Here is a 13,798-nt window from a genome sequence, read left to right as displayed (position 1 = left end):
TAACATCCACATCAGCCGATAACATCCACATATAACATCCACATCAGCCGATAACATCCACATAACATCCACATCAGCCAATAACATCCACACATAACATCCACATATAACATCCACATCAGCCAATAACATCCACACATAACATCCACATCAGCCAATAACATCCACACATAACATCCACATCAGCCAATAACATCCACACATAACATCCACATCAGCCGATAACATCCACATATAACATCCACATCAGCCGATAACATCCACATAACATCCACATCAGCCAATAACATCCACACATAACATCCACATATAACATCCACATCAGCCAATAACATCCACACATAACATCCACATATAACATCCACATCAGCCAATAACATCCACATAACATCCACATCAGCCAATAACATCCACACATAACATCCACATCAGCCGATAACATCCACATATAACATCCACATCAGCCGATAACATCCACATAACATCCACATCAGCCAATAACATCCACACATAACATCCACATCAGCCAATAACATCCACACATAACATCCACATCAGCCGATAACATCCACACATAACATCCACATCAGCCAATAACATCCACACATAACATCCACATCAGCCAATAACATCCATATATAACATCCACATCAGCCAATAACATCCACACATAACATCCACATCAGCCAATAACATCCATATATAACATCCACATCAGCCGATAACATCCACACATAACATCCACATCAGCCAATAACATCCACACATAACATCCACATCAGCCAATAACATCCACACATAACATCCACATCAGCCAATAACATCCACATAACATCCACATCAGCCAATAACATCCACATCAGCCGATAACATCCACACATAACATCCACATCAGCCGATAACATCCACACATAACATCCACATCAGCCAATAACATCCATATATAACATCCACATCAGCCAATAACATCCACATATAACATCCACATCAGCCGATAACATCCACACATAACATCCACATCAGCCAATAACATCCACACATAACATCCACATCAGCCAATAACATCCACATAACATCCACATCAGCCAATAACATCCACATCAGCCGATAACATCCACACATAACATCCACATCAGCCGATAACATCCACATATAACATCCACATCAGCCGATAACATCCACATATAACATCCACATCAGCCAATAACATCCACATATAACATCCACATCAGCCAATAACATCCACACATAACATCCACATCAGCCAATAACATCCACATAACATCCACATCAGCCAATAACATCCACATCAGCCGATAACATCCACACATAACATCCACATCAGCCGATAACATCCACACATAACATCCACATCAGCCAATAACATCCATATATAACATCCACATCAGCCAATAACATCCACACATAACATCCACATCAGCCGATAACATCCACACATAACATCCACATCAGCCAATAACATCCATATATAACATCCACATCAGCCGATAACATCCACACATAACATCCACATCAGCCAATAACATCCACACATAACATCCACATCAGCCAATAACATCCACACATAACATCCACATCAGCCAATAACATCCACACATAACATCCACATCAGCCAATAACATCCACACATAACATCCACATCAGCCGATAACATCCACACATAACATCCACATCAGCCAATAACATCCACACATAACATCCACATCAGCCAATAACATCCATATATAACATCCACATCAGCCAATAACATCCACACATAACATCCACATCAGCCAATAACATCCACACATAACATCCACATCGGCCAATAACATCCACATATAACATCCACATCAGCCGATAACATCCACATATAACATCCACATCAGCCGATAACATCCACATATAACATCCACATCAGCCAATAACATACTCACATAACATCCACATCAGCCAATAACATCCACATATAACATCCACTGGCTGATCCAACTGAGAAATATCATTCTATATCAATCAAACTAAATACAGTAAACAAAGCACTGAGTTAGATCAGCTAGGAAGAGCTACACCCGTGACTGAAGATCACTAACACTCGCTTATTCAAAGACGTCGCTTAGGGACTTTTTAAATGAAGTTTAAGTAATTAAAATGAATTGAAATCACGAAACGTATATAATTTAACAACAATTTATAAAAAAAAAAATATATATTTCCCCATATTCCATGTTTTCCATTTTAAATGGTTTAATTAAACTTAATAACCAAAAATCAATTTATTATTTTTTCTTTCCAATAATAATGCCTATGAAGTGCTTTGTGTTCCAGAAATTATGTGTTGTGCGTTGGTTATCAAATACATAATATTAACAATTTATTTAATCTTTACAAATGTAAGTAAAACTTACAATAATAATGCCTTATGAAATGTTTTGTTTTCCAGAAATTCTGTGTTGTGTTTGAATTTTTTTCTGGATTTATGGTTCAATACAAATTTATTATAAACATGGTAGTAATCACACATATGATCACCCTAATGTAATAACAAATGATAATTTTGCTGGAAGTGAATCAATCAAAACCAACTTTAGCCGGAAATAACATTATTCAAAGCCAAAACAATCTCTGTTACCGTAAATTGTATGTTTATCTCTGTAAAGCTGCTTTGAAACAATCTCCATTGTTAAAAGCGCTATATAAATGAAGATGACTTGACTTGACATATAATATTAACAATTTATTTAAACTTTTGAAAAATGTAATCAGATAAAAAAAAAAACTATTGTTCAAATTAAAACATGATTATTCCTTTTACTATTAGTATTATTATTATTATCATTATTATTATTGTTTCAGTGTATTTTACTGTATAACTGAAGAGTACCTGGCAGAGACGTCTGTGAAGTGAACGAATGAGGAGATGACGACTCCGATCCGACCCTTGCCACCCTGGAGGATCAGAGAGAGGAGAAGCGTTACACACACAGTGATCTCCACAGCCTGTGTGTGTGTGTGTGTGTGTGTGTGTGTGTGAGGCGCCTCACCCTGCAGTGAATGACCACCACGTGCAGCGGGTCAGCGCTCAGCCAGTTCTCCATGGCCTTGCAGACGGTGCAGATCTTATCCAGAGGAGGAGCGTGCAGGTCCGGCCAGCCCGTGTCCAGAGTCTGAGGACACACACACACACACACACACACACACACACATCAGCGCTGGCATGCACTTTTAACACTCATCCTTCCCTCTGCTCATTTTGACCCGAAACTCATCTTTTCAAAAGATTTTTACAAATTGAGTGTTTATCAGAGGGGTCCAAGACTCTACAACTCTTGTCACACTTGAACCACGAATACACACACAAAAAATGTAATTGATTCGAGGAGTTTTGTGGTTAAAATTTTAAAAAGTATCAAATCCTTCCCTCACGAGTCAATCTGACTCCCTTAGGAATGAGTGGAATGCGAGGAATGCTTCAGTACACATAGAAAAACCTAAAAATGATCAAATTTAAAACTAAAAATGCTAAAACTTTACCAAAAAATGATTGTATAATGTGTACATGTGTATCTGAATGCACACTGAAGAGAAATCGGCTTTAGGATCCAGCGGAACAGCTCCTCTGCTCCAGCTATAAAAAATGTTTTTTTAATTTAACAAAAAAAAAATTTGTTTTAATATTGCACATTGGAGAAGCGCAATTTCAGTCTGCTGCGTAATGTACTGTTGCATGGTTTGATTGACAATAAAGTTGACTTGCCTATAAGCCCATCTAGAGGCATGAAATATCATGTGTTATTATATTTCCACAAGAGGTCAAAGACTCCTGATGTATGATATTTAGATCTGAATTAAAAGGGTAATGCATGAAAGTGTGAGTTATTTTGAATTTAAGTTGAAAGAATGTATAAAACAAAAATAACATAAAAACTTGCATTAAAAAAGTTAAAAAAATAATATCAAAACGAAATAAAATAGGCTTTCTGAAAAAAAAAAAAAGACTCATATTTTAGGGCTTCGGGACATTTTGAGTAACTGTACAGCTTGTAACGAATGGAAATAAGGTGTGGCCCCTTTAAGAGCTGTGCGCTCCCTGTTGAACTGTCGGCAGTATTGTATTGTATGTGCCTGGGCCTCGAACACCCCTTTTACTGTCTATGCGAACACCCCATGAATGCGAGTAATTTCTGTTTGATGCTAATTTTTTTCTTATTTTGTTTATTAAATAACGATGTGGACGGTAGAACGTGTGACAGACAGTTAGGCTACACGAGTTGGATTTGGGAATAAAGTGCGAGTTGTGATGCCAATCGCCTCCGTGTGTCTGTCTGGCCTCTGCATGCAATAACTTCAGTTGTGAGCTATCCCTAATCTTCCTGAAGCGACGCATTACAAACTGTACTTCAGTTTCATTGCGGGGACACCACCTTCACCTGCCATCATGTCTATCGGCTCGCTTTCGGGTTAAACTTTCCGCGACTACACAACTGGGTAAATTCTCATCCCAAAGCGTAATATATTGACTCTTTTGACAAAGCGTCTATATCAGGGATGGGCAACTTCGGTCCTGGAGGGCCACTGTCCTACAGAGTTTAGCTCCAACCCTGAAAAAATCACCTGCCTGTAACTTTCTAGTAATCCTGAAGACCTTGATTAGCTTGTTCAGGTGTGTTTGATTAGGGTTGAAGCTAAACTCTGTAGGGACAATGGCCCTCAAGGACCGAAGTCGCCCATCCCTGGTCTATATCCAACGCACATGGCACCCTTTAGCGTCAATATAACACGCTTCGGTTTTGGGTAGGTTTAGGTCTGGGGTAGTGTTAGGGTTAGACCACTAGGAGGCGCCATATATCTGCGTCTCATATGACGCTAAAGGGTGCCATGTGCGTTGGATATAGACGCTTTGGCAAAAGAGTCAGTATATTACGCTTTGGGATGAGAACGGGCTGTTATATGTTGCCAGGTTGAGGTGACAAACGGGTTAAAATTGTAAATGGTCTGTGGATTGTTTGAATATACTGCATTTAATACAATCTGGCAACTGGTCAACATTAGACAAACATATTGGTCCGATTATTCATAAAGGAGTTTGGGCCATGCAAATTACGGGAGTTTCCCGGGAGAAATAACAAACCGGGAGGGGTCCGGGAGATAGGGCTAAAAAACGGGAGAAACCCGGGAAAAACGGGAGTGTTGACAGGTATGCTAGGAAACGTCTCGGTTACGGATGTAACCCTCGTTCCCTGAGTAGGGAACGGAGACGTTCCGTCGGATGACGACGAATGGGGTTTCGCTTAGAAAGCCAATCGACTTCGAGTACTACAAAACGAGCCAATGGCAAAGAAATGCCATGGGTCTGCGGAATTTGCATAGCGTAGCACCGCCCCACCTCGTGGGTATTTAAGGAGCTCGCTGGCAGCAAACCGGCATGTTTTCTTCGCTGAGGAGCCAAGACTGAGCTCAGGCGATCCCCGCGGCACAGCGGAAGTGGCAGACAGACGGAACGTCTCCGTTCCCTACTCAGGGAACGAGGGTTACATCCGTAACCGAGACGTTCCCTTTCGTTGTCACTCCGAGTTCCGTCGGATGACGACGAATGGGGATACCAGTCTAATCACGCCATTTCTCAGCTGTCTTCCAGTGCCCTGCGTAAATCTGAGATCCCTGTCGTGAGACTAGCACGGACGAAGGACTCCTATTTAACACAGGAATACCAAGGTACACTGGGGAGCATATCCCAGAACTTTAGGGAAGTATGCAATTACTGCCAACCCAGAGGGGGGGACTTAAGAATACACATATGACCCGAGGGATGCATATGGGGAATCACTGGGGTGTCCAGCCGCAGGTGGAATATTTCAACCCCAGGGGTAGCAAGGTGGCTTGCCAAGGGAAAGACACATGCTCAGAGAGGCTTACAGTGGGAATACACATGTGGGGGTAGCTCAGGGAGGTACCATGCACACGGGAGGCACCTAGCCGACGCGCAGGCAAGAGACACTGGCGCCGACGTCAGGAGTGCTGGAGGAACTCAGGGCTTTCGGAGAAGCTCACCTGAGGAGAATATCGCACGTATCCAGTCCGTAGAGTGGAATGGCGAGCAAGCGAAGACACCTGAGCGGGTCCGGTACTAGCTGGTTGAAGCGAGTACATGAGAGGACACAGGCTCCACTCGGAGATTGTAGAATCTGGCGAATGTGTTAGGTGTCGCCCAGCCTGCAGCTCTGCAGATGTCTGTTAGCGAGGCGCCATGCGCTAGAGCCCAAGAGGATGCCACACTCCGGGTGGAGTGGGCAGTCACACCAAGGGGGCACGGTCGACCTTGCTGCTGGTATGCCAAAGCAATGGCGTCCACTATCCAGTGAGACAACCTTTGCTTGGAGAGAGCCTTTCCCTTCAGCTTCCCACCATAACAGACAAAGAGCTGGTCTGAGGTCCTGAAACACTGCGTTCTGTCTACATAGATGCGAAGAGCACGTACTGGACAGAGCAGTGCCAAGGCTGGGTCTGCCTCCTCCTGGGGCAGCGCTTGCAGGTTCACCACCTGGTCCCGAAAGGGAGTGGTAGGAACCTTGGGCACATATCCAAGCCGGGGTCTCAGGAACACGTGAGAGTACGCCGGCCCGAATTCCAGGCATGCTTCGTCAACGGAGAATGCGTGCAGGTCCCCTACCCTCTTAACGGAGGCCAATGCAGTCAGAAGCGCCGTCTTCATAGATAGGAAGTTTAGCTCGACTGACTGCAAAGGCTCAAAGGGAGCACTGCGCAGGGCAGTTAGGACCACTGTGAGGTCCCAAGAGGGTACGAGAGGAGGGCGAGGAGGATTCAGTCTCCTCGCTCCTCTCAGGAACCTGACGATCAGGTCATGCTTCCCCAAAGACTTACCTTCTATAAGGTCATGCTGTGCGGCAATAGCGGCGACATAGACCTTAAGGGTGGAGGGAGACAGCCTACGCTCCAACCCTTCTTGAAGAAAGGAAAGCACAACACTGATCGAACAACTCCGGGGCTCTTCTCGACGAGAAGAGCACCAGCTGACGAAGAGGTTCCACTTCAACGCGTAGAGGTGTCTCGTGGACGACGCTCTGGCGGAAGTGATGGTAGCCGCCACCGCTGGTGGCAGGGTACTCAAACCTGCCTCGTCCCATCCAGGAGCCACACGTGGAGGTTCCAAAGATCGGGACGAGGGTGCCATAGGGTGCCCCGTCCCTGAGAAAGGAGGTCCTTCCTCAGAGGAATTGGCCAAGGAGGTGCTGTCGCGAGGAGTACAAGTTCGGAGAACCAGGTCCGGGTGGGCCAGTACGGCGCTACCAAGGTGACCTGCTCCTCGTCCTCCCTGACCTTGCGCAGGGTCTGCGCAAGGAGGCCCACTGGGGGAAACGCATACTTGCGGCCCCGCGGCCAGCTGTGCGCCAGTGCATCCGTGCCGAGCGTGCCCTCGGTCAGGGAATAATACAGGGCGCAATGGGTCGAGTCGTGAGAGGCAAACAGATCTATCTGTGCGTCCCCGAACTGGTCCCAAATCAGCTGAACCGACTGGGGATGGAGTCGCCAATCTCCCGGGAGGGGCTGAAACCGTGAGAGCTCGTCGGCTGCACAGTTCAGAGCTCCTGGAATATAGATGGCACGAAGCGACCTCAGATGCTTCTGACTCCAAAATAGGAGGTGGCGGGCGAGTTGCGACATACGGCGAGAGCGCAGACCACCTTGACGGTTGATGTACGCTACAGTCGCGGTATTGTCTGATCGGACTAGTACATGCTGGCCCGAGAGCACGGCTCGGAAGCGGCGCAGGGCGAGCTGTACAGCCAGCAACTCGAGGCAATTGATGTGCCATAAGCGGTGGGGTCCTATCCAGGAGCCCGCGGCAGCACGTCCATTGCACATGGCACCCCAGCCCGTGGTGGAGGCATCTGTCGTTACGACAACATGCCGAGAAGCTCGTTCCAGAGGCACTCCTGCCCGTAGAAAGCTGAGGTTCCCCCACGGGGTGAAGGTCTGACGGCAGGTCGGAGTAACTGGTACTCGGAGCGTGCCGTGTTGCCATGCCCACCTCGGGACTCGGTCGCGAAGCCAAAGCTGAAGCGGTCTCATATGAAGCAATCCGAGCGGCGTTGCCGCGGCTGCAGATGCCATATGCCCCAGGAGCCTCTGAAAAAGTTTCAGTGGAACCGCACTCTTGCCCTCGAACTGTCTCAGGCAAGTCAGCAGTGACTGCGCGCGCTCGCTCGTAAGCTGCGCGGACATGGCGACCGAGTCGATCTCCATACCGAGAAAAGAGATCCTCTGCGCGGGGCAAAGTTTGCTCTTCTCCCAGTTGACCCGAAGGCCCAAACGGCCTACATGGCGGAGTACCAAGTCCCTGTGTTCGCAAAGCTGATCTCGAGAGTGAGCTAGAATCAGCCAGTCGTCGAGATAGTTCAGAATGCGAACCCCGTGTTCCCGGAGGGGAACAAGGGCTGCCTCGACGACCTTCGTAAAGACGCGAGGGGACAGGGCTAGCCCGAATGGGAGAACTGCGTACTGATATGCCTGACCCTCGAAAGCAAACCGAAGGAACGGTCTGTGTCGAGGGAGAATGGAGACATGAAAGTAGGCGTCCTTCAGGTCGATCGCTGCAAACCAATCCTGGTGCCGCACACATTCGAAAACGCGTTTGGCGGTGAGCATCTTGAACGGCAGCCTGTGAAGGGAGCGGTTCAGAACGCGCAGGTCCAGGATTGGCCGTAACCCACCGGTTTTCTTCGGGACAATGAAATACGGGCTGTAGAAGCCGGTCTTCATTTCGGCTGGAGGGACAGTCTCGATCGCACCCTTCGCCAGCAGGGTAGCAACCTCCGCTCTCATGATAGGGGCATTGCCACCGACCAAAGTGGAGCGGACTCCCCTGAAGCGGGGAGGAGACCGCGCGAACTGAATCGCGTAGCCGAGCCTGATCGTTCGTGCGACCCAGCGGGACAGGTTGGGAAGCTCTAGCCAGGCTCCCAAGGACTGAACCAGCGGGGTCATGCGAACCACAGACTTCCCGTCGGTAGGGCAGCGAGGCGGTATGACTGACCCAGACGTGGACGGCATAGCGGCCCGATGTGGGGGTGCAGTCATGAACCGCGCCCTGACAGAGGAGACCAGGGAAGGACGAACGTTCCACGGGGGTCTGCTCTGCCAGGGGTCTGGCGACAGAGGGGGATGAGAGCGGCACGGTCCGGGGACGGCGCGCACTGTCATCCGGCTCTGGGACAGAGGAGGACCAGGGGTGCACGGCCCGGGGGCGGCGCACCGTGTCGTCCAAGAACTCTGTATGCTCAGGGATGAATGTGTCACTTCTCTCAAGATTCTCCCCCGGCCCTCCACCGGGGGAAGGAGTGGTCCTGCTACCACCTCCTGAGAAGTGTACATCATCCCTGAGCAGCCCGTCTCAGGAGCGCCGCTTGACCCGGCATTTAGCGGGGGGCGGGACTGGAGAGGGCTGGGGCGCCTTCCTACGGCCTCCTCCGCGACCGGGCCCGGGTGAAGGCTGCTGCTTGGGCCAGGCGGGAGGGGTGGGAGCCGTAGGAGGGCGCCCTCGGCGGGAAACAGACTGAGTATTCTGCCCGGTCGGCTGAGTGGAGGCAGCAGCGGGCCGTCGGGGCAGAATGTGCTTAATAGCCTCAGTCTGTTTCTGGGCAGTCGAGAACTGTTGGGCAAAATCCTCGACTGCACCGCCGAAAAGGCCATCTTGCGATATGGGGGTGTCGAGCAGCCGGGACCGCTCGGCGTCCTCCACATCAGCAAGATTAAGCCAGAGGTGTCTCTCCTGGACCACGGCTGTGGACATCACCAAACCCAGGGAGCGTGCGGTCACCTTCGTCGCTCGGAGACCAAGGTCGGTGGCGGCGCGCAGCTCATTGAAGAGCCCCGGGTCTGTCCTGCCCTCGTGCATGTCCCTGAGCATCTGGGCCTGGTAGACCTGCAGAATGGCCATGGCATGCAAAGAGGCGGCTGCCTGTCCCGCAGCTCTGTAGGACTTCGCCACTAACGCAGACGAGTACATACAGGCTTTGGATGGGTGCTTAGGCTCACCACGAGAAGAAGCGCTCTGAGGACACAGTTGCATCGCAACAGAGCGTTCAACCGGGGGGAGCCCAGTGTACCCACGGGCAGCGGCCTCATCGAGGGGAGGAAAGGCGGATGAAATCAGCGAGCGGTCACGGGAAGACATGGGAGTCTTCCAGGACTTCGAGATCTCATCATGCACGTCCGGGAAGAAAGGTATCGGGGCCTGACGCGGACGGGGGTCCGCAGCCTGACCCAAATACCAGTCATCCAGCCGCGAGCGCTCGGGGCAGGGCGGAGGGTTCCACTCTAACCCGATGCTCGCGGCGGCTCGAGACAGCATGGCCGTCATCTCTGGATCAGACTCTAGCACAACTGTATTCACACCCGAAGGTGGCAGCTGTGATGAGTCTTCACTTCCAGAAGACTCAGACCCACCTTGTGATGCTGCGATAGACATCGCGTCATCCTCTGGAGCGTCAAAGGAAACCCGCGGGACACCCGAAGATGATCCCGCCGGAATCCCCCGAACACTCACGGGTTGCAGCACTGGAGAGGATGCGGCTGGGCACGGACTGATAGTCGGCGCTTTGTTCCAAACCGTCATCCTCAGATCACCCTGGCCACCAGCCGAAGTACTAGCTCTATTTCTAGAGTCAGTAGATCGGGGTGTGGATGAGGGGACCCTCACTCTTGCGAGATCACCGAGTCTTGATCGTAATGCTGCGATGGTCATGTTCCCACAGAGAGAACATGAGTCATCCACGAGTGCTGCTCTAGCGTGATTAACGCCCAAACACACTATGCACCACTCGTGCCCATCAGAGTCATCAACGAGTCTACCGCAACCAGAAGTGCACGGGCGAGGCATCTTTAAAAAGACGTGCCGCGTGCAAGCTCTTTTGTGAGAAAAAGAAACTCTGACTGTGTTGAAGCGCCCGGGGAGAAACACACTCGCTGTCGAATCACGGACAGAAAAGCAGGAAGCGCGTCCTCGCCGGAGATCGCCGTCACACCAACACCAGAGAATCTCGCTCGTCTGCAGAACTGACAGTACAGGAATGGCTGGTGGAGCGAAGGATCACCTTGGCTCCGAAGCGAAAACATGCCGGTTTGCTGCCAGCGAGCTCCTTAAATACCCACGAGGTGGGGCGGTGCTACGCTATGCAAATTCCGCAGACCCATGGCATTTCTTTGCCATTGGCTCGTTTTGTAGTACTCGAAGTCAATTGGCTTTCTAAGCGAAACCCCATTCGTCGTCATCCGACGGAACTCGGAGTGACAACGAAAGGGAACCGTGGTTCTTCCCTGAAGTGTGTGTGTGTGTGTGTGTGTGATTCAGCAGTGAAGCAGATCCTCCACACTACCTTCGGGTTCATCTTGCTGAGCTCCGGCTTCCTCTCCGACAGGTTGATCACCTGAAACGCAGCGAGCGAGAGTTAAACACGCTCGGGGAACGGCTAAGGGAAAGACAGAGAGAGAACGCGTGTTCACCAGATAGTTGTCCGCGTGTTTGGACCGCAGCATGCGCGTGACGTCCCTCAGGTTCCGCAGGTACGTGTCCTCGAAGCCGTCCTGAGGGAAGGACACCGCGATGATGCGCTCCGTCACATAGGTGAGGTCCAGCTCGTATCCCTCCTCCATCTGCACACAGGCACACACTGAGCTCAGATCAGCAGCGTCTGCCACGTGTCCACCGAACTACTGTCTAAACAGGCAAGGTTTACCACAGTTCAATTTCATTTTCAGTATATAGCCTACTCAAAAAGTGAATGAATGGATTGTAACTATACTGCATTTATAATTTAGTACCATAAAATCCCCTAAAAATACAAAACATTAAATAAAACAAATAAATAAAAAAACAGTACCAAACACGTCCACTAGAGGACAGCTCACCTGTGACCGCGAACACCACAAGAGCGACTGCTGTTTTCAGGACCATTACAGCTTTTAGAAACATTTACACGAGTTTCTTTTGTATTCACAAAGAAAATGGCAAAAACTTTACCAAGTTGTGCACCACTCCAATCAAGTTATACATTATAAACAAAAACAAAGCGATTTTTTTTTTTTTTTTATAAAAAAAAAAATGACAGAACAGTATTTTGTTCAATACCGGTAATCTAACGAAGATAAGTGTACTTTTCGCTTTGTTTTTGTTTATGTATAACTTGATTGGGGTGGTTTAGACTAACTTACTGACTAACATACTAAACCACATGTAAATTACTTGATTATAATTTTAACTGTACTGTGTTATTTGATATTACATTTAAAGTCAATGTATTTTAAAAGTACTTTATCATTACAAATGTATTTAAATACATGACACACAAGTTTCAATATAAATGACATTAAATCATATATACATATATACCATAAATGCTTGTCAGTAGTAATTATGAAATTACATTTGAGATGTAAAAGTTAATTTAACATGCAATTAAGTGTCCAAAAGCATTACATTCATATTTCCATAATAAGTAGGCTATCCTCTTTTTAAAAGTGTGCTAAAGTGCAGTTCTTCTTCACAAGGGCTTTAGACAGATATTTGAGGGTAAAACTATGGTACTAATATATTCCCAATCATTCATCTATTAATGTACCACCAGAACAAGACCAGGAGCATGCTAACGTCTATCTAGCTTCCCTGAACTGGTGTGTGTTCGACACTCTCGACCTGCAGTCCAGACTCGCTCACACACCTTCACACACTATAGCTGACATCTCCCTGTTTTACACTGAATATACTTTACTTTCTTATAAAGTATCCCGATACTATTTCGGCTTGAAATATCGCTGTAAATGATTCAGTGCGTGAGTGAACTGTCCGAATGAATCAGATTGAATCACGAACGGTTTCACATCTTTCTGCAAACCTGTTTGAAAAGAAAGAAAACAGAAAAGAACCGATTCATTCGCGAATCTCTTAACCCTGTCCTTGATTACTTTCAGAATTAGCATAGCATTTAGACATGAGATGCCATGGTGACAATATTCTCCCCAAAACTCAATATCTTCCTGCATTCAATTAAATTTGTAGTTTTACAGAAAAAATCATGTAAATTGAGCATTAGAGTTATGATCACATTTTCAGGGTTTATTATTCTTAGGCTTGAGATTTTACCTACCCGATCTCACTGATTAATCACACTACATTAAGACATTTGTATTGTATTACAAGTTTCAGAAATGTTAGGTTTGAATATGCAAATTATTTATCCAATTAAATATGATTCCCTTTCAAGGGAACTTCGAGCTGCGTCAAACGCTGCGGGAACGCCCCTGCGTTGTGCGTCATGAAGCACGTATGGAATCAGCCCAATGGAGAGATGAAACGTCATAGGCGGGTGACGTCATCGACCAGGAAACTATAAAGCACCCCAAAAACACAAGCGCATTAGCTTCTGTGCTTTCAGTCGCGCTACATGTGAATCTGTCCCTGTGTGATATTGTCTGTCTTACATACCCTGAACCACACAAACAATTTATCCCTATATATATATATTGAGAGATTATGGCGGACGAACAGCAGTTTAGAAAGTGTGTTCCTCCCTGCTCGCGTTATTTAACGAGCGGGGATACACATGATCTTTGTGTTGTTTGTTTGGGAGTTCAGCATGCCCAGTTTGCTCTCGAGGGAGCAGACTGTGAGCATTGCGAGCGTTTGCCGTTAAGGACGCTCCGCTCCCGCCGATCGCTCTTTGAGGAGAGCGGTTCGGTGCGCGCTCCCCGCGGTTCGGGTCCCGCTTCTGCCGAGGCAGAG

The 13,798-nt window shown here is 48.0% G+C and overlaps 1 protein-coding gene across 2 annotated transcripts in view; it reads right to left on the bottom strand.

The window, feature by feature from the left end:
• The window catches only part of LOC130100885 (tensin-3-like), an 83,796-nt gene that overhangs the window by 55,629 nt on the left and 14,369 nt on the right, over positions 1 to 13,798 (bottom strand). For both annotated transcript variants that reach the window (XM_056266539.1, XM_056266547.1), the window contains 4 exons: positions 11,524 to 11,673; positions 11,397 to 11,447; positions 3,045 to 3,167; positions 2,885 to 2,949 (listed from right to left, as the gene is read on the bottom strand). In XM_056266539.1, coding sequence (XP_056122514.1) covers positions 2,885 to 2,949; positions 3,045 to 3,167; positions 11,397 to 11,447; positions 11,524 to 11,673 — 389 coding nt within the window. The remainder of the gene's footprint in view (positions 1 to 2,884; positions 2,950 to 3,044; positions 3,168 to 11,396; positions 11,448 to 11,523; positions 11,674 to 13,798) is intronic.

The sequence above is a fragment of the Rhinichthys klamathensis genome, unplaced genomic scaffold (genome assembly GCF_029890125.1).
Source record: "Rhinichthys klamathensis goyatoka isolate OS25496 unplaced genomic scaffold, OSU_Roscu_1.1 h1tg000011l_1, whole genome shotgun sequence".
NCBI lineage: Eukaryota > Metazoa > Chordata > Actinopteri > Cypriniformes > Leuciscidae > Rhinichthys > Rhinichthys klamathensis.
This window is presented reverse-complemented; position numbering and strand designations above follow the sequence as displayed.